At 46.2% G+C, this 21,568-nt stretch overlaps 1 protein-coding gene across 19 annotated transcripts in view; it reads right to left on the bottom strand.

Moving 5' to 3' along the window:
• The window catches only part of LOC133839403 (collagen alpha chain CG42342), a 70,141-nt gene that overhangs the window by 47,730 nt on the left and 843 nt on the right, over positions 1-21,568 (bottom strand). For all 19 annotated transcript variants that reach the window (XM_062270940.1, XM_062270941.1, XM_062270942.1 and 16 more), the window contains exon 2: positions 11,297-12,972. In XM_062270940.1, the coding sequence (XP_062126924.1) occupies positions 11,297-12,080 (784 nt within the window). In that variant the 5' untranslated portion in view covers positions 12,081-12,972. The remainder of the gene's footprint in view (positions 1-11,296; positions 12,973-21,568) is intronic.

Below are 21,568 nucleotides of genomic sequence, written 5' to 3'. Positions count from 1 at the left end.
CTGTGAATAGTGAATAGCAGCAACGAAATTACAATAAATTATATAAAGTGTTAAATGTGACTCTGAAACTGAGGCTGTGAAGAACACGGCTCTCAGATACAATAGCCTAGATACAGATACAAAAGCAAGACGTTGCCCTCTGTCTCGCTGTCTGCATCGTGGAATCTTTAACAAATAGGAATATCTCGCACGCATTTTGTTGTACAAAACGCTGAAAGAGATTTCTTAGACTGCGCGAGTGTGTGGAACAGTGGAACACATGGTGCGACCCTTTTTTAGTCTACTTACAAAAATATATATATGACCCTGAAGATTTATGGCGCTTAATCAAGAACCCAAGTCTAAAACCCCGAAACAACTGAAACCCATTTCTAGCATAACCAATTTGTAGTGACAACTTTAAGCTGCATCCCACAGCTGGGAGAGGAGCAGCAAGCGCCATAAAAAAAGATACATATTTGTATCTCGAACTCAATCTGAGTCTGTATCGTGAACTCGGTATGAAGTGCAAGTTGAAGGTGTCAGAACGTTGACGCCATTTGGGTTTGTTAAACATAATAAATGTGGATTCTCTACAGGTTCTTGCGATGCGGGCTGCGCTCCCCGTTCTCTCGCTCTCACTGTTGATAATGCGACGACCCTCGAGTTGCCAGAACGTTATGTCTATAATTGTTACGTTGTTGTCCCTTGTTGTATAGTATTGACTTTAATTGACAACACTTTGGCATTGGTCCAGCAGTCGAAGCTTATAAACATTGCCATCCCATCGATGGCTGCGCTGCACTGTGCACAGTGGGCCATATTGAATAGTTTGGGGATTGTTGTTCTTTGTGGCCGCTTCATCGCCTATTACTTATCTACTGTTTGTTATTGCTGTTGATGTTATTGTTTACGCAAGCATTTCACTTGCGCCTAAGTGCAACTTGGAAATGCATTTCTGATGCTTAATATGTTTAACTATGTAAATGCTGCCCTGTTTATGCGATGCGATGTCTGTATGTGTATGGAGTGTAAGACACTTGGAAGATGCTAAAAGGCCAAATATAAATAAATATGAAGACTACAACAACAAGATCAAGCAAGCGCCACACATGAGTGCATGTGAGAGGAGGTGTTAAGTGAGCGGAGAGGAGGAGGAGAAGCAGCAAATGCAAATGTTTAATTTCCAGCACGAAGCACACACAACACACAAACACACACTCAACACTACGGACAACGCACTTTGCATAGTCGTAATACGTTTTCGGCCCACTGTGCTGAGCTGCTCCAGAATGCAGCGATGTCTTGCATACGAAATGTGAACTACTCGCAACTCGCAACTCGAATCAAAAGAGCTGCGTAGTTATGAATGAGAATGGGAAGGGAGAGATGCGGATGAGTGAGGGGACAATGACAACAAAGTATCCAGCAAGTGGAGCATAGAGAAGTCAACAGCAAAGCAAAGACTGTGCAGAGGGAAGCGCGGGAAGTTGACGTTGTCGCTTAAAGATGATTAAATTTGTAAGCTGCGCTTGCAACAACTTGACAAACTGGTCACTGCAACGAGCAGCAAAGGGGGCAAGGAGGGGGGCAGCTGACAGCGCATGCGTTCCCTCTGTGAGTTGTTGGCGTTGCAGTCTCTTGCCAAAATGCAATTCCAATGAAATTGACGTGACAAACGGCGACGAAGATGAGTGTGACAAAAGCCACAGACTAGCAGACTATCAGACTACCAGTCGCAGTCGAACTCAGTGTCAGCCTGGTCGTAACAAAGCAACCGCAAGAGGCAACAGCAAAGGCAGAGCAAGAGTTAAGCGGAGACAGAGTCTATGAAAACCAGACTCTAAGCCCTCGCGTCTCATACCGAACTCTTTATACACTAACCATTTATTTAGTGACCCTTTGATTAATAGTTTTGTTTGCGTGAAATTAAAGATAGAAACAGCCATGGCATGAATCAATTGATTGGATGCATCGTTAACGAGATCTCTGGCGTAGTTGCAGCGATTGAGAGATTGATGATACCTTCGTCAGCTAGGGAATAATGAGAGTCCAAACTGGAAACGGCAGCAGCTACAACGAACATGTCAAAAGGTGTTGCATGCCATTGAAAAGCACTTGAAAAACTTGTCGCTTGTTGTCTCTCTAGTTGCTGCTGCTGTTGCTGCTGCTGATGTGTTGTGGTTGCTGGTAATTTGAATGGCGAGTGATCGGCCTACGGTCTTCAATCTACGCTCTACGGCCTGCGAACACGAACGCTCCATTGAGCGATGGCAGAGTGTGAAAGACAGGCGACAACCGCAACAGCAATAGCAGCGGCTGCTAAAATGGCTGGTAAAGAGGCGACAACTACAACGACTACTACAACAAGTTGAACAACAAAACGCGACATCAACGGCGACACATTCGCATTTTGATTAGATTTAAGCAACGCTTTGGCGCTCCAATTGTGCCCCTACTCAAAGTGAGACCCAGACAGAGTCGGTGAAGGAGAAGGAGACGCAGTGGCCAACATATATCGTGGAGTCGTGGCCGTTGCTGTCATCTAACGATGTCGCATGTCTGACAATGCGTTTCGCCGAATGCAAATGCAAATGCCTAAGGTGGAGGCACTGGCAATGGCAATGGCAGTGGCAGAACCAACAAGGCGTGTCCCGCAAAAATGGAGGAAAAACCCACAAAGCAAAGCGCAACTTAATTGCACGCCAGAGGCGCGTCTAAAGAGCAGCCAGAGGCCGGGAGAAGAAGAAGGGCTGAATGCCGAGTACACAGACTGTAAACTGATAGACGTGGGGCCGTCATTGACAAACGGCGACAATTTTGATTGAGTTTTAGCACGAAGCAAAGGATGGCCAGGAGAAGAACTGGAGTATGAGCTGCGAGTGCTCACACTCAACCTGATGAATCAGACAGCCACAACAAAGGCAGGTAATTCCAGGCAGCACTTTATGACGCTTTTCCCTTTCCACATTACTCTATTTTTTTATTGTGTGCTGTTCCTTATTGCGTTTGTGGTTGACAACCTTTTGAAAGGGTGTCATAGGTGACATGAAAAGCTGATGGGAAAAAAAACTCTTTTTCATGTCACTATGTTTTAGTGACCAGCATCGCGCGACATTTGCTATGACTAAACGGCGCGAAATTGGGCGAATCACAAGGTGTTGACTATTGTCGCCCCCCACTCCTTATAACCCAGTTGAACTCATGACTAAGACGACTCGACTCGAATTTCCATGTCTAATCAATGGGTAGCTCTAAATATTTTGTTAACTCCGAAAACCATCTAACCGTGCAATTCCAGCATCGAGAAATGTAATCTTATCGCTTCTTTGCCGTGAACACAAAAGAAGAGTAAATATACAAAAATCTCTCTCTCTACAATAATTGTAGAATCCCCGACAAGTTTCATATTACACACTGCGCATAATATATCAACATTAAAAGCAAACCAGTTCGCCTTCCCCTCCCTATTCCATCGGTGTCGTCCCCATCCACAATTTCGTTTACATGCTCGATTATTGGTGCATTGCACCACTGTAAACTGCGCCACGCACAGTGGCAGCTCAAAAGGAGGGAAGGGAATAGAATGGAATGGGCCAACTTCCCTTTCAGGGTCGATACGCTGCTCGAGCTGTTCAGCATTTTATTGAATTTTCTGGGAAAAAGATGTAAAAAACCAAATTTAATTACGAGCAAACCCAGGCACCAACTGAGAGGCAAAAGAGCGACACAGCAGCCAGCCAATTGTGTTAACACACACTCATTCATAGTCGTATTCGGTACTCGTGTTTCTCCAGCGATTTTCTGATTTTAACTGATTATTTCTATGCGTGTTATTTTTTTTTTATATTTTTCTTAACGATTATTATGTATTTTTTCGACAATGATCGATTGTGATTTATAAGAATGCTGATGTCTGCGTCTCTCTCCTTGTCCATCTCTATTTTAGGGAACATGTTTGAGTAAGAAATTCATGAAATTGATATGGGAAACAACATTGAAGATTGATTTGGCTTTGACTTTAGATTTGGCTTTCGACTGCGTTTGTTGACTTTCGCTCTGCTGCAAAAGGAGAGGAACTCAAAGGCTGACTCTAAGTCTGCGTTCTTCTTTGCTGGCTCATTATAGACAGATTGTGTTACCAGATTGTAAAACACTTGAAATGACCAAGCGAGCGTTGCAGACGAGTCAACCCCGTGACATTGATGGGAGGTTTTGATTTTCATTTTCATTTCTCATTGATTGAAACATAAAAAACAAAGCCAGACAGCGGATAGCGGACCAAGAGACAGACGGACAAATCGTGTCGCAGTAGAAATCTGTGATTTTGTAGCCTAATGAGCCGTGCTGTGCGGTGTCGAGTTGGGTTGGGTTGGGTTGGTTTGGGTTGTCGCAACGGGGCGTATGAGTGATATTTTCGCGCTTTTATGGATTGCGAGTATAAAAAAAATGATGACATTTTTAACTTTTATGCATATTTACGGTTAATTTGCATAAATAGTCGAAAATTGAAAATGAATATCTGAGGCCACAGCTCTCGACTGTGTGCCAGTGTCTGTCTCTATCTCTGGGAAAATTATGCAGCATAAAAGGCTAAAAACATTATTATTATTTTGCCATAAAGCGCCAGCCTCCGGCGGGGAGTGGCCACATCAGGCCACACCACCAAAACACCACAGCAGACTAGACCACAGAGCATGGAGCATGAAGCATGGACCATAGACCATGGGCAACAATGTCCATGATTTGGGTGGCATATTCAAATTTCGAATTTCAGATTTCAAATTTCAAATGACGCAATAAAATTCACGTTAGCCCCCATCAATGGGGATAGCGGGCTGCCTCCCTGGTTCATTCTCCCACTTTGTCGTTTAACGCTTTTTGCAGTGAACTTTCTGGCGATTTAATGCACAGATTGTCGCGAACCAAAGCCGATGATAAATTGCAAGTATTTCTATTTATAAACGTAATTGCTAATCCTACCTGAAAACATAATCCACCCACTTGGCGCGGCGATTCAGGCTGACGCCTCGGTAATACATCATCTTTATCTGGTCACCCAGGAAGCACCCCGAGGAACAATAGCAATGACGGAATGCCTCCAAGCGGAAGCGCAAAGTTGCCTACATCTACTTCTGCTGGTCTACTGGGGAAAGGCATAAACAAAGGCGAAGACTAGACATGGATGGCAGCAGGAAAAACAAATGAAAACAAAACCAGACTATTTGTCAACGCGAATGAAGCCATTTATTATCCATCATAAAACTTGTATTTATCGCTAAATGTAGACAGACAAACAGACGAAGAGACGGACGGACAGATGGACAGGACAGGGCGAGTGTCTGCCACGCGTTGCACTAGCGTTGGCAAATCCCACGAGAAGCGTCTGCCGCAGCAGCAGCAACAACATCAGCAATAGCAACAAAATGACGACAAATCCTGGCAGACGACGAGTAGTTTTGTGTGTGTCAGTCAAACAAACAATGCGATGGCAAAAATAAACGACACGCCGACCAACAGCAGCAGCAGCACTAAAGGCTGGGAGGGGAAGGGATAGAATAGCTTTGGGCGGACACCGGGGAGGTGCCGCAGCGCAAGGGGCGTGGTGTGCAGAGAGCACGCAGTGTCAAGGCAATAAATCATAAAGCAGCCGCAGTCGCTGCCGCTGCCGCTGCCACTGTCGCTGCTGATGGCGTTGCCGCAGTCGATGCAGAGCTGCTATTGGATGCCGTCTGAGTGTACGTGAGCATGGCACGAAATTGGAGCATGTGCGTCGCTCAACGGCGATGTCGCTCTACTCGCTGAATTGTCGCTGAAAATCACGTAAAAGTATAAAAATGAAATCTGTTTACAGGCATTGCACGCCGCACTGTTTTCCTCTCCCCTCTCTCCCCACTCGAAGCGCCATCGCCAGGCAATTGGAACTGTATCGCTGGCTGAGTTGGCCGGGCAAGTTACCAGGCTTGTCAAATGTCGCAGTGGCAGCTGGAAACGAGCCGCAAAAGTCGAATAAATTTCAGTTTGGCGCTGAAATATTTACGCAGCAGCAGCGGCAGCAGCAGCAGCAGCCAACGCGCCTCAATTTCCAGGAACAGGCAATAAGACGCAACCACGAACAACCACAAAAACCGCACCATGAACCATGAACATATCCAAGCTATTGCCGAAGCCAAGCCCAGAGACAAGCGTAACCAAAAACCCCGAATAGCGACAACCGAAAAAGAAAAAGAAATCCGCGCATATGTGGCTAATAAACTAACCAAACATCCCAGACAGTTGCAGATCCGGTCGCAGCTGCACACACATCAAGAGAGAGAGAAAGATAGAGATGCATAGATACACAGATACAAAATCAGTTTAGATACAAAAAGATAGAAATGATTCTATTTCTTCGTTGAACTTGAACTCCGCTTGACGAACGTCAATTGGCAAAGAAATATAGCTCAGCAATCTCCCATTTATGATGGCAATTACTGCAAAAGTGCGATGAGCGCAGTTTGTTATTTAAATTTTAATAGTGTTCTCACCTGACATCAGACGCTTGTGGAAGAAATGTGTTAAAAATAAATCGAGACAGAAGAGAGAAGAGAAAATGTGAGCAGCGAACACGCACTGGAATCGGAATGAGAATTAAATAAAATTTATGAAATTTTTGCTGGTAATTCATTTATTTTATGCTGCCAATGAATTCATTTCATTTCTGATTCTCCCTCTGATAGTATGCTGCGGCTTTTTTTTGTGCTGCATTTTCCATCAGTTTGCTTGTCTATCTGTCTCTCCGATTCGGCGAGTCTGCGACACGCTCTTGGGTTATTTTTAATAGCATTTTTTTATCCATCGTGGAATTCTGACGGCAGCCGCCGCAGGCGATGAGCAGGTGGAACCGCAAATAAAACAAAATACAAGGGCTAAAAGCGGCAAAAAGAGAGAAGAGGAGAAGAAGAGGCAGCATGCCGCATGGCAAATAAATAAATTTGTCAACAAATGTGGCATCCGAAGCCACGTCGTGTGTGGGAGACGCGCTCTCCCGGTCTCCTGGTTGGGGCCCACAAATAATGTCGACAGTTGCGCATTAATTTCGTTTCACTAATTAATAATTTGCTCCTGCTTGCTCTGGCTCCTTCTGCTGCTGCTATTGCTTTTCTTATTGTTATATGTTTGTTATTTGTTGCTGTTAATATTAATGTTGTTGTCGTCTGTTGGCTGTTGGCCGTCCAGCGTCGGCTGTCGACTGGTTTATTGGCCTATTAGCGCAACATTTAAATGGTAATCAAGGCGTGTTTGGACATTCAGGTAAGCCAGAAGTCACGCAAAGTCACAACTGATAGCCCAAACAACCTTACAGTCCACTCGACTCGAGTCCAGTCCAGGGCAGCAGTAATAGCCGGAGAACAGAACAAACAACTCGGCAAGTCCCATAAACAAAATGCCCAGCGTGGAGCTGAGGCAGGAGCAAAAGAGGAAGAGGAATATGGGGGAAGCATGCCAAATTGAAAACGAAAAGGAAATCAATTGATGTGTAGCGACAATCGATATGCCGAGCCAAACCAAGCCAAAGCGAGGTGTGGCCCAGTCTGGAGGCAATCGGTTTGGTTTTGGGTTCCAGTTTCAGTTGAGGCCAAAAAACACAAGCGTCTGTGGGCACGCTCAAAGTGCCACAAACAGCAAAGCAGAAGGAGCAGAGGGGGCAGCAGCAGGAGAAGGGAGCGTCTGCTGTTCTTCTGCTTTGGCACGCCCTTAAACCACACTGTGAAAGCAACAAGGAACAAGCAACGTGGGTCGAGGGTCAAGGGTACAGGGTGAAGGACCAAGCGTAGAGGGTGGTTAGTCTCAGCCTGATGTACCTGATGTCCACAGCAACATATGCACAGAAAGCATGAGAAGAGAGGCAGAGAAAGCAAGAAATGAAGAGATGGAAATGGAGATGGAGAGACAGAGAGACAGAGAGAGAGAGAGAGAGAGAAAGCAGCCGAGAGACATATGAGTCTATCCACTCGGTGTTATCCTGACAACGTGATTGAAATTTATGACTGGCAAAAATAGTATACGCAGTCAGAGTCAAAGCCGAAGCAACAGAAACAGCAACAGCAGCTGTGAAAAAAAGATACTAAGACACTTCTTTGTGGCTGGAGGGGGAAGCTGAAGGGAGGAGCTTAGCACGTGAGCTGAATGTGTTTACTCTGTGAGTATTCCTGGTTGGCAATGGCTTCGGCTTCGGTTCGTTCGTTCTCTGTGAGAAATTGCACTGAATAAAAAGCACTTGTACGCATTAAAACCTAATTGGGAATTTCCATAGTTCATATGCCATTTTCTCTAACGGTCCCCATGTGAGTGTGACATTCTAAGCGTGAGTGTGTGAGTGTGTGATTGTGAATGTGACTGCGGCTCTGACTCTGACTGTGTGACTGTCGTGTGTCTGTTTGTTTCTCTCTCTATGTGGCATGTTCTACATATTTTGGCTTGCAAAATGTCACACGCAGCCAACGATGCCCGTTGAGCCCGTCAAACGTTGTCCAGTGGTTGTCGTTGCTATTCCTATTGCTGTTGCTGTTGCTGTTGTTGGTAAAGTGGATTTTGCGCTTGGCTATGATAAATTGAGGGACTGTTACCGCTAACCCAGTCCCACCCAGTCCCAGTCCCAGTCCCAGTCTAGTCCAGATCGTATGGTCAGTATTAGAGAGCTAGACCTCTACGCCATCGTCTATCGTCCACACAGACATCAAGGCTCGAGAGCCAAGAGCTGCACCAGAGATGAGATGATGGTGATGGGGGGAGCGATGAGCAGTGAATGAATGAGAAGTGGCCAAATGTCATTTGCAGTCTGACAAGAGGCGGCATAGGGGAGCACAGTGGGACTAAGCGTGCATCCCACAGCATTTTAAATGCTCAACCTGCTCTGAGTTAATAATGCTCTCGAGTGTCCACTTTCAATTCCATTTCCATTTCCGTTTCCACTGTGCATCCGATTATCTTTCTTCGCTTTATCTATCGCATTGCATTGCTCGACTTGCTTCTGCTTTCTGTCTGCCATGCGACAAATACTCAGCTCGTACGAGCAATTTTATCAATTGCCAACAGCAGAACTGAATAAAAAGCAGCAACAAGACCATACTAATCGACTTAACTCTTGTTGGCTCTACCTTGGGCTAAACCCAAACCCAAACCCAAAGCTAAATCCAAAGTCAGACGTCCTCTTGGCTGCACTGCAATGTCCTTGGCACGAACTTCAGGAACAGGAACCGGATAAGCGAACTGTCTCTGCCTTGCCTTGCATATGCAGACTCAGCAGCAGGTTGAGCAGACGAGTAGATCGAGAGATGGCGATGGCGATGGCGACCATGCCGCAGACACACTCTCGGAGATAAGAACCAAGAATAACCGTCTACTCTTCTCCTCTCCCCAGTGGCTTTGATTTATGGTGCTCGGCTCAGAGTTGTGAAAAGGCTGTCTTGCTGCTGAGGCTCTCTCTTTCGTTCTTTCTCTCAAATTCTCATATTCCCTTTCTCTGGCACGCGCTTATCAATGCCGTCGGGAGCCGAGGAGGACTACAAAATTTATTTATTTGCAATGACTTTGAAAAGAAACTTCGACCGTTGCGCTGGGCGAGCTGCAAACTTTCGACCTGCGTGCGCATCGATTAGAAAACTTTTTTGTCGTATCTCTCTAAGCGGACAGCGCGATGGGGATGAGCAAGAAGCAAGGCGGGGGGATCGCTGCGAATTGGCCAAGTTGTTAAATAATTGCGCTGAGCATTTAGTTGCCAACAGCAACAACTGACTAGCCATGGTCCACGTTGCGTATGCGTCATTTGCCAGCGGGGCCAACGCCACTGCAGAGCCGGGGGCGACTCTCGGTATCTATGATCCTGCTGTTGATGGTCCATACGTGGCCCGGATTAGCTGCGAAGTTTGCCGGCAGCTTAGCGGCACTCGAGTGGATGAGTTAATTGTGCGAATGTCAAGACAAATTGCGTTAATGCGCCAAGCGCACAAAGGACTCGACGAGAGGCGACGCGAAGCGATTCGCCTTGACTACGACAAAGTTGTGCATGTCCTGGAAAAATCCCATAAGCAAAGGTCAGGTCAGGCAAGAGGCTGATTGCGATAGCGGATGGCGAATGTGTGTGCGAGTGTGTCGCAAAAGTTTTTAAAAAGTATTTTAAGCAAAATTTATGCAAACCGCAAGGCAAACTGGCAGCCATCGCCTGCTGCTCGCTGTGCTCGGGTACTTGGGTAGTCGGGTACTCAAAGGACATGCCTAATCCCCGAGTAATCAAAGTTTGGCAATGCCAAACGAGACAGCCAGCGAAATAAGCTGCAAACTGCTGGAAGCTGGTTGCTGAAAGCGGAAAGCCAAACACAGGACAAAAGGCGGCTGCCAGAAGCTCAGACAAATTGCATACATAAAACTCAGTGGGGGCAAGTACTCACTGTTCTCCTGTCTCTCCCCCCTCTCTTTCGCTAACCATCTAACTCACTCATTCTCTGACTCGAATGTCGTGTGTTGTGTGAGGGAAAAAAACACTTTTCCAATTAATGAAATCTCTAAACTGCCATAAATTTATCCAGACGCAAATAATTAAATTGCGCTGGCTTCACGACTGCCCACAACCTCAACGACTTGTTGACTTCCCTACGTGCACACGCGCGAATGTGTGTGTGTGTGTGTGTGTGTGTGTGTGTGTGTGTGTGTGTGAGTGGCTGACAGGTCTGTCCGAATCGCCATCAAACCATGGCCTGGCCGCAAACCACAAATGAAGGCGGTTGCCGGCCAACGCGTAAGCCATCAAATCGACAAGCATTGCCAATAAACAGCACCCACCACCGAGGGCAGCATTCTAACTTTGTATTACGAGTCCACTACAGATGATAGCAGAGCTTAAAGTCTTGTTCAATACATATCCTGCTCTAAGTAATAAACGTCCCATTATCTGAACTTATTAAGAGAGAAACGTGAATACTCTCAATAAGACATTATTTAAGCTCAGAATAAATAATTTATCAAAAGGCAATAATTTCTCAAAATTCTAAAATCAAATTTGACAAATAAATATAAATTCAGCGCATTAGAGAGAAAACGAATTCAGCACTTTATGTAATATAGATTTTGGCTAGTTCAAAGTTCAATTAGAGTTTTACTCTTCAATATAACTACTCTAAAATAATAACTATTATTATTTGAACTGCAGTACTCTGCTCTTTCTTACGAGTATCTCTCAGAAGTTAGCGAGTTGCCCTCGCTGTCTAGGTTTCATGTGTTAGGCAAATTTGTTTACGAGTTCGTTTACTCGTTGCTTTAGATTATTTGAGCGACTCACCTGCCAGGCACTGACACTCTCCATTGCCACCTGCACCTGCTCCTGGGCTTCCTCCTTGTCCAGCTGCTGAAGCAGCAGCTGCAGCTGCCTCCGCTGCCTGTCGACGCTGCTGTCGTCGTGTCAGTTGCAGGTGGGAAACATCGCGACGCAGGCGATGCAGCTCGCGGCGCACATGGAGCGCCAAATGGTCTGAGGATGCGTTCTCGTTGCTCTTGGGACTGGCGATGATCTGGGCTTGCTCTGCAGGCCAGTGGATGAGTTGTTGCTGCTCCAGGCGCAGCTCCAGCTCAACGATGCGTGCGTCCAGCTGCTGCAATCGCTGCAGCCGCTGCTCGAGGCGAGTCTGTCGCACGTTCGCGTACAGGGCGAAGCTGAAGGCGCACAGACAGAGCACGTAGCAGGCGATGTGCAGCAAGGTCATGAGCTGGACTGTGTAGCGCGGCCGCTCCTTGCAACTGGCTGCACTTGCTCGTGCCGCCGATCGCTGCTGACAGCTGGCTGTCGAGGGCGCTGCAAGGCGACTAGTTGTGGCTGCAGTTGTAGTTGCTGTTGCTGTTGCTGGTGCCGTTGCTGTGGTGGCAGCATCTGCATCGCTGGCATGGCCAAGCAACATGCGTTGCTGTTCCATTTCGACTGTGGATGCTGTGGATGACGACGCTGTGGATGTCGTTGTGGGTGTCGCTGTGTTTGTCTCGTTGTCTCCAGTTGCCATTGTCATTGTCCTTGGACTCGGATTTGGACTGCAACTCGGGTGGCCGCTGGGCGGCACTTTGTGTTTGCGCATGCTGCGATTGAAGACTCTACTCTACTCGCCTTCGCCGTCGGCTTCTCTTCCTTTTAGGCTAATGCGCTGGATCTTCCTGCTCCCGCTGATGCGGCTGACGTTGCTGACGCTTCAACTGCGTCTATTTCGAATGCTGCTGTTGATGCTGCGGGGTCTGCGCTTAAGGACGTCCTTGTGGCAGCAAAGAAACACATGTGTGGCACTGCAACACAGCTGCTCCTTTTTGGCCAAATCCTCGGCGAGTGCTTGGTGCGTCCTTGTCGATGCTCTATTTCGTTTGCTGGCGACGTTTCGTTGCGGTATTTGGCCTGCACATAGCGCCTGAAATGTTGCTATTGTTCTTCTTCGCGTTGACGCTCCACCCACTTGGCTTCTTCTTATTGCCTTTGCTGTTGATGTTGATGTTGCTGTTGTTGTTGAGGTTGCTGTGGATGTTGCCTGGCCATGGCATGTGAGCCGCATACAAAAGCTACGCGGCCATGGACTGTCAGCTGAAGATGAACCAGGGGAGAGCAGCTGGAGAGGTTAGAAAAACTAGCTGCGTGCTTTTGGGGTGCTGCCAGTTGTGGCACTTGTGCCACTTGTCAAACTCTTGCCACTTGCCGTCGTTGTGGCTTTGGCTGTTGCCTCATCCACTTCCACTTCCACTTCCACCTTCACTTCCTTTTCCTCTTCCTCGGATTTTGCTTTTGTTTCTGTCTTGTCAATCGTCACAGCAGATGCTTCTGGGCTTCCTTCGGGGCTCGGCTGCTCGACAAGTTTCTCAGCACTTTTTACTTTTTACTTGTTGTTTTTCGATTTCAGTTTTTGGCTTCCACGCGATTTTCACTTGTTCTAAAGCCGAGAGCCGCTCTTCACATTGCAACTTATTTAGTTCTCGAGCTCTTTGGCACTGCAACAAAACAAAGAGAGGAAAAAAGAGAGAGGGAGAAATGAGAAAAGTGAAAAAGTGAAAGAATAAAAAAGTGAAAAAGTGAAAAAAGTTTATAGTCGGACGAGTAAAAGTTTCTCACAAATCGGTGCAGGCGTTTGCCGCATTGGCCATGCTTGAATTATGGCAACTGGACCCCGTCGACACATTTTCAATAATGAAGAAGCAGGTTACAAGTTACAGGCTCGAGAAGCAGGTTGCCAGGACGACATCCTTGCCTTGGTGGCTGCGTGGGGACGGGGCGCTAACTTCGTTTTAAGTTCAGCCAGCCGTGTTTAGCGGCCCACAACAAGTACTCGACGTACCTCGACATGCCTGGATGATGACTTCAGCCCATCGCAACTTGTTCACAAAACTTTTTCTGTAGCCCAGCAACTCAACTCAACAACACAGTGTGATGAAAGGCACAACGGCCATTGAGGGCCACTGAAAGTATTTGACCGATAGAACTGGCGTGTCAAAAACATTTGCAGCCTTCACTTGAATTGGGTGAAACATTGTAGCAGATGCTCGCTCGTGCCTCCTCTCAGCACTCAGCACTCAACACTCGAGTCGAGTCGAGGTCCAACAGACAATATAAATGCCGTAAAGTTGAATTATTCTGTAGCATCAAAACAATACTTTTCGCACAAGGCCTTAGGGGAAGGATATTCCTCGGAGGAATATGACGTTTAAGTGCGGATATAAAAAGTGATTATATCCCATCGAATGAGTTGCTGTGACGACGCAACAGCGCGATGCTTTCAAACAATTACGAATACTTCCACTTTCTTTCACAATAATTGCTGCTCATATCTTTACCAATGACCTCTGCTCTTTGATAAAAACAATAAAAAAGAAGAAGAGGAAACTATTAAATATCTTAATTCAAAGAGCATTACTATGAGTACATCGTTCTGGATTACGGCAAAGCCGGAGTGAGCATTGCGCAATCATGCGGCAACCACAAGACAGAACAATAAGTCAAAGAATCGCTCATAAAACGCGCTCGAAAACAATCGTACGGCACACTCTGCATCACCGCCACCGCAACCGCAATACAGAAATTGAGCATAAAAGTCAAAAGGCCAATTTCGAAAAAAAAAAGTCAGCCAAACCAAGCCAAGCAACAACAATGAGCTGCAGACGAAGGTGGAGGAGTGGATCGGGTGCAAGTCAATGGAATGTTTGGTACACCCTAATAAAACTAATTGAAAGTCTTGTGCGCTGTGAAGCCAATAATGCCAATAACGACGGACAGCAGCAATAACAACAGCAACAGCAACAACAACTGGAGGGCATTCAAGCTTTTAATTTAACAAATAAAAGCGAGTCGGACTGCCTCACTGACTGACTGACTGACTGACTGCCAGACAGACCAAGACTCAGTCACTCATTTAACGAGTGAAAAGTCTGGATGAGCTTCAGCTTTTGCCTTTGCTTTCCGCTGACATTGCAACTGGAAATTCGTATAAATGACGTAGGAAGCGAAAGGTTAATGCTTTTTGATGCTAACTCAATATAAATAAATTGATTTCGAAATTTCAACAGCTTGGCGCAGCGCAGCTTTTGTCAATTACATGCGATCCCAAGCATCCCCAAGCACTCCCTAAACACCCCCCAAAAGCAGCTGCCCAAGGGAGGGCGGCGTTGAAAAGTATGCTATGAATTTTTGTGCGCACAAATTCAATTATGTTCTCGGTCATGAGAGAGCGAGTGAGCGAGTATGAGTGTGAGTGTGTGTCCGAGTGTGTGTCCGAGTGTGTGTTAGCAACGCTACTTAGTATACACACTCTCACTCGCACACACTCTCCAACGGCGGCAAATAGATGGGAGTGTGTGTCCAGCTGGCAATTGAAAAATTTGATTTCGAATTGAAATGCAAATCAAGGAAAATATAAATGGCATTAGCCAGACGAGGTCCACTGGGCAATTGAATCCCGCCTAAGAGCCAGGCTCTTCTAACTGGGCACAATGTTGAGTTAAGTGCTGCACGTACACTCTCCCTCTCTCTCTCTCCTTCTTTCTACCCCTATCTCGTTCTCTCTTTGTATATGTGTGTGAGTATTTGTTTGTGGAGCAGAAAGCAAACCAAACCCAAACTAAAGGGCAGCCAATGGCTGTAAAAAGCTCAATTGCAATGCATTCAAAAGGATTATTGTCCTTATTTATTTTGCTAAATTTATTCGTTACGCACAAATGCGCAAAGCAATACACACACACACACACACACACCCAAACACACACTCACTCACTCACACTTGGATGGCCTAGGCAGCTGGTGGAAGGAAAATGAAAACATGAAAGAAACAGCACACAAAACACGAGGCCAAAATCAAAGCAAATAAACAATAAAAATAATCGGGCCGTTAGTAACACATGCGCATTCTTCATCATCATCAACAACCGGAGGCAGCCCAGCCCGAGAGCAGTCGACGACGCCTCAGCCACCACCGGTCACATCACATCTCTAGCCAACTTTATTGTTGCCACTACAAAAGCACAACAACAACAAGAACAACAACAGCAGCAGTAGACGACGCTCGACATCTTCGGGCTACGAAGTCGACAATCCTTAGCTCCTTGAGAGGCAATGTTGGGGGTAATAAATAGTTGTCGTGTCATATGAAAAATGCAAGCAGTGTTTAAGTTTTTCTTTTGCCTGCCTCCCAGACTCGCCCAAGAACTATTACTACCCCCCGACCCCACATCACTGGGTGATGCTGCCACAGGAAGGCTGTGTGAAAACGCCAATTCTCGCCCAATGCCCCGAAAATGCCTCAGAATTTCTTGCTGCTTCATCGCCGAAATTGAAAAAGCATTGGCCAAAGCCGAAAGGAAGGGCTCGGTTTAGGTTCGACTCAAGAGAAGAGCAAACTCTTTTTCGAATATCATTCACAGTTCACCAAGGAGAAAAATATCTGAGATCTATTATCAACAACTTTAACTTTGATAAATTCTCCTCTATTCATATGATAATTTCCCCGACCATATTGAGTTATGAGAAAATGCTGAATAAACTCTTTTCCCGATATCATTCGCAATTTAACCGAAGCACAATAACAATTTCTTTAGTTTCCTCTCTTAGGAGCAGTCTAAAGTATATAACTTCGATAACTTCTTTTCGAGGAAGACATCTAACCACGTCATAAACATCATCTATTCATATGATAATCTTTCTTGCTCTCTATCTGCACTCTCTTAGTTAAAAGGACTATAACATTTTTGCGACCACATTGGTTTATGGGTAAATGATGTGGTGCACGTGAGCCCGGCCAATCCCCACCATGTCTAACATACTGTGGCTTCTGTTGCCGTTGCTGTTGCCATTGCTGTTGTTGGTGTTGCTGTTGTTTATGTTCTTGCCATTTCCTTATAATTTTTACAGCTTGTTTTGCTGCGGCTGCTCGAAGATGTTGTGGATGCGGTGGCTGCGCTGTTTGCGGTGCGTCGCTGCTGCCACTTTCTAGGGGTTTTTATGAGCCAGCTTCATACATACTATTAGTGCTATTCATTCTTGTCGAAAGTTGTTCTTGTTCTTGTCGTAGTTGTAGTTGTAGTTGTAGTTGTGTTCATCGTAGTCGTCATTATAGTTTTATGTGCGCTGTTTTACAACACTGTCGCCACGCCCACGACGTGCCCCCGCTTCAAGAACTTGCCCTTGGGGGAAATTACTTAATTTCGGAATTTCAATTTAGCACTTAAGACTCAAAACATGGCGACGACGACGACGTCGTCTCCGCCAAGGGGGACTGCCAACAAAAGTCCAGCTCCCACAGAGCACCTACTTGCATCCTCTTTTCCTCTCTTTTTTCTTTCTTCTTTTTCTTTTGTGTGTGTGTGTGTGTGTGTGAGTGTAAAATCCAGCTTACACATGTTGTGACTTTTAAAAATTTCCGGAATTTTTGGCACGCAATGTTTGCTTTTGTTTACCAGCAACAGCAACTTGTCCGCTGCTCTCCCTCTCCCTCTGCCTCTCTTGACCCCACTTGCTGCTCATTTCAGGCAAGGGCAAGCACAACATAGTATGCCTCTGCAACTGTATGTGAGTGTGAGTGTGAGTGTTTTCTTTGTTGCTCATGCAAAGAATTGCATCAACAGCAGCAGCAGCAGCAAAAAACATCTAAAGCATCGACAGCATCAACAGCAGCGTCAGCAACTGCAGCCACAAGTTTCAGAAGCTCTTTTTATACTTTTTTTCCTTGCACTCGCCTCTAGTTTGGGCGAAAAAACTTTACCATTAGCACAGCGATGGAAAAAAATGCACAAGTATGTAAATAATAACACACAACATTCATATATGTTAGAGCTGCCATATGCTGCATACTCATATGTATAGTTAACTATTCTGTAACAGCTCAAAAGCGTAAAGCTATCATCTGAGATGCATTTCCCATTCATACAGAACACTTGTCGTATACTTGTTAAATTGAGACTTGATTAAACTCTTCTTTCCATAATTTAATTTATTTGTGTATGCCACCCTGTCGTATACTTAACTTCAGTTATTATTTTTATTGTTTTATTTGTTTAATTTACTTCATTTTGTGATATCAACCATTTGATAAGCTAGGGAATCCCTAATTAACCTTTATTTAGTTAGTCTTATTTACCACTGATTCACAACTGTATTCGCACTAATTAATCTTTTTTTTCCTAAACAGATCTGCAGCTAAACAAATGACTATTAACTGTCCACCTGTCAGCAACAATTTGCCATGCACACACACACACACACCCACATGTGGAGCTTAACAAAGTTTGCGGAAGCCAGTTAAACAGTAATAAAAGCAGTCAAGTCAGTCAGTCAGCGCGGCAGACTGAGGATGGAGTGTTGTTTGAGCACATTATCCTGGCTGAGTTTGCTTGGCTCGGTCTAGTCGGTATTTGCACCTGCAACACACACACACACACACACACACGAGGAGGCATAGTGCAACACTTAGTCAAAGGTGGCCACACCCCCGCCGTGCGGTAAGCGAGTTTGTTAAACAGTGTAAAGTTACACGCAACTAAGCACTTAACTGCACAAAAGCTCAACCATCCAGCAGGGGGCAAAAGGCGCAGGGAGAGGGGAGTAGAAAGACCAACAGCATGGCGCAAACTACATAAAACTTGTAACCACAAGCCTTGGCATCGACGTCGGCTGTGGCGTCAGCGGCGAGACATGCAACCTTGCACTTGGAGTGGTCACCCGACACACACAGATTCACAGAGGCAACGAGAACAGCAACAGCTGAGGCTGAAGTTGAATTGCGTGCGTTTTTATGAATGAGCCAAGTCCAGTCGACTGACCTGCCGGCGCAACAAATGTTAATCCGCGACCCCTCCAAAAGGTCATCGAGCAACAGAGAGGCACAGAGACTTGCCACAGCCGCAGGCCGCACCAAGTGAACGGCAACTCCTTTCACTCGGACTGCGTAGCTTAGGCGCAAATTGAAGAGCAGCCACACAGCTTGGCACAGGACTCGGGTGGCCACTGGGAATGTGTGTGTCTGTGCCACAGAATGGGGCACACTGCAAAAGAGCAAGCAAAGTAAACAGACTCAACTGAAGCATCGACAGAGTGCGGGGGAGCACAGATAAGTGGCCAGGGCGAGACTGTGGTCTTGTGGTCTGTTTGAGTCAAGAACTGGCAACTAGCTCATCAATTGCAGCTTGGAGTAAACTCTAGTTCAACAAAGGACAAACGAATCGCATTAGAGAAACAAAAAACAGACACGGGATTGTATCTTCTGTAGCTGATGATTCATTCGTTAGAATAACAAGTTCGGTTTATGCCATAATCCCACGTAATCTTCCACACTAAACTGACCACAGCAGGTAATCAGCAAGAGGCAGCGATGTCTGCAACTTGCTGGCAAATTTAAAACCGCTTTATTCGCAATTCTCTATTTTGGCCTGGCCTTTAAGTAATTTACTGCCAGCCAACATGTCGCAACTTCTCGTTGCCCCTTCACTGCGGTCGCAGTAGCAGTGCAATTTTTCAGCGAGTGACAAGATGTCGCCTTGTACACGCTGCCTCAACTCAACTCAACTCAACTCAGCTCGACATCGTCGTCGTCGTCGTAGTCGTCTGTCTCTCTGTGGTGCTGCATAATTGCTTTGTGGTTTGAGGATTACATATAGGAGTACTCGCAGTGCTTCTTTTCCAGCTCCTGACTTGTTAACTGCCTGCTTGCCTGCCTGCCTAGTCTGGTCTGGTCTGCTGAGTCACCTACTGGCAAGACAGCAGCGTCGCTGCCGCCGTGTGGCAAACTAAGCCGTTGCTTTGGGTTTGGGCTCGGGCTGATTTGCGGCAACCGCCGGTGGCGGCTGTTAAGCCTTAAATGCATTCAGCTCATTTAATTTGCAATGCGCAGCAAAAAACCCACCAAGCTCTCTACCTATCTGTGTCTCTACCTATCTCTCTCTCTCTCTCTCTCTCTCTCTATCTTGCTTTCTGTCTCTTTCTCTGTCTCCTTTTAATGCCGTACTCCACTCTCTTAGAGTCTAGTATAGTGCTATTTTTATCTCGCTCTTTCCTTCAGCCCTATGTAGCAAATTATATAATTAAGTTAAAGTGAGCGGCGGCTGGCAATTTGCGAGCTTCTCCCAGCTCCCATTTCAGAGCTCCCAGCTCCCAAATGTCCCCCCATTCTAGCTGCCTGCACTGAACGCTAATTTCTTAATTTTCACCTTCCGCTTTTGCGGTGGCAAGTTGCTACGAGTAGCTCTCATCCCTCATCCTAAACCTGTGCTCAGCTCTATTCAGAGTCGTGTGAAGCTTAACCCCTTTACACCCCGGCTACCCAAAAATCATTTCCGTATTTCTATGACTATTATTATTATGACTTTTATTGTTATGCTCAACTCGACTCGACTCGATTCTTTGCCTGCGGCTGTTGCCGCTGCTGCTGCTGCTGCTGCTACTGTGGCGACTATTCCAACTGTGGATGTTGCTGATGTTAATGCTGCCGCTGCTACTGTTATCAACACCCGCAACAATGGCTTTCGTTGCTGCCCCAAAACCCAACTCCCAGGGCTGAGGAAACGACTGACCAGCAAGCAACCCCCTTTAACTGATGCTGTTGCTACTGCTGCTGTCGTTGGTTCATTCGCGCGTTAAATGCGCGGAGGGAGTGATGGGGGATGGGGGGATGGATGGTTTTGTAGATGAAACCCCCCTTCTATTTAATGGTTCATGGTTTCGAGCTGCTCTTTGGCTCGATGGCCGTTTCGTGTTCAATTTAGCGTCATAATTTCGTTCATTGCATGGACTCTGTTCACTTTCGGATACTCTCCACTTCCCTACAGCCCCACGCACTCACCCGGCTCTCCCCACTCCCTTATTCTGTCAGCAGTGTTGCTGTCAAGTGTTTTGTTAAGTTCATCAAAATTGTCGCTGCCGCTGCTGCTGCTTCTGCTGCTGCTGCTTCCACTTAGCGCAATTTCTAGTGGAGGCAGATGAGGCAGTTGCGGCAGTCGCTTCTACTTGACTGTCATTCATACTCGCACACTCGTTTTGAAGCCGCTGCTGAGCATTCATTCATTCATTCATTCAACCATTTCACGCCATTTACACTTACAATTAATGCTTGTTTGCCTGCCGCCCGCATCGGCAGATCGAGAAATCTGGGGATCCGGGGATCTGGAATCTGGCGTCAGGGTGAGGGCCACAACATCAAAGCAGTCCCAAAGTAACCCCTAGCCCCAATTTTCAACTCCCCCACCACACCTGAGACAGTTATCAAGGCAGCAAAAGCTTGCATATTTAATAAAAACATAAAGTTCATAAAAAGAATACCGTCAAAAAAGCAAATCCGGCTGTCGGGCCAATTGGCCCCAGGGAGCATAAAAGGGTCGTCGTCGGTGTGGCAAAAAGCGCAACCTTTGCGCCAACAACAGGCAACGTTCAACATTCAGCAACGTTCTATATGCCCTCCTTCCACTTGCCACTTGCCACATTCAACATAAATAAATATTTCTGCTAGGCAGCCGCCTGACTTCTGACTTTACACCTAACCTGTCCGCCTTTGGGACAAGCCTCATGCGCCTACCCCAACCCGCCCACCTGTTCAGCCTGCTGCCTGCTTGGGATACTTCTGGGATGCTTCTGGTCAGCTGGGGCCTGTCATAAAGTATGTTAAATATTTGTTGAGCGAGGTGCGTTCGCAGTAATTTAAGAGGCATGCTTCATGGGGTTCATTAGATTTACACTCTCAACTCAATTTGCAGGAAGTGTGTGGAGTAGAAGCAAGAGCTGCAAGTGGATATCAATGAAGCAGCTGGTCACACTGGCTAAGCTTTAGACTTGCTTGGCCACGAACTGTGACTGTGACTGCGAGTGTCACGTTGTTGGAATTTCAATGTTCTCGCATTCGTTTCACTTTTTTGCTTTTTGCCTATTCGCCCAAAAGTGAGCTATTCGTTTCTCTTTTTATCCCATTTTGTTGGTTTGGCGCTGCTTTTGATTTGAATTTCGTTTAGCAAACGAGGCACACCGCTTCCTTTTGTCATTCTCACAACCCACCACCCTAATTTGTTGTTGTTGTTCACGTTTTGCATACAGAGCACACACTCGCACACACACATACAC

Source organism: Drosophila sulfurigaster, chromosome 2R (genome assembly GCF_023558435.1).
Source record: "Drosophila sulfurigaster albostrigata strain 15112-1811.04 chromosome 2R, ASM2355843v2, whole genome shotgun sequence".
NCBI classification, from domain to species: Eukaryota; Metazoa; Arthropoda; class Insecta; order Diptera; family Drosophilidae; genus Drosophila; species Drosophila sulfurigaster.
The sequence above is the reverse complement of the archived record's forward strand: the minus strand, read 5'-3'. Positions and strand labels throughout refer to the sequence as shown.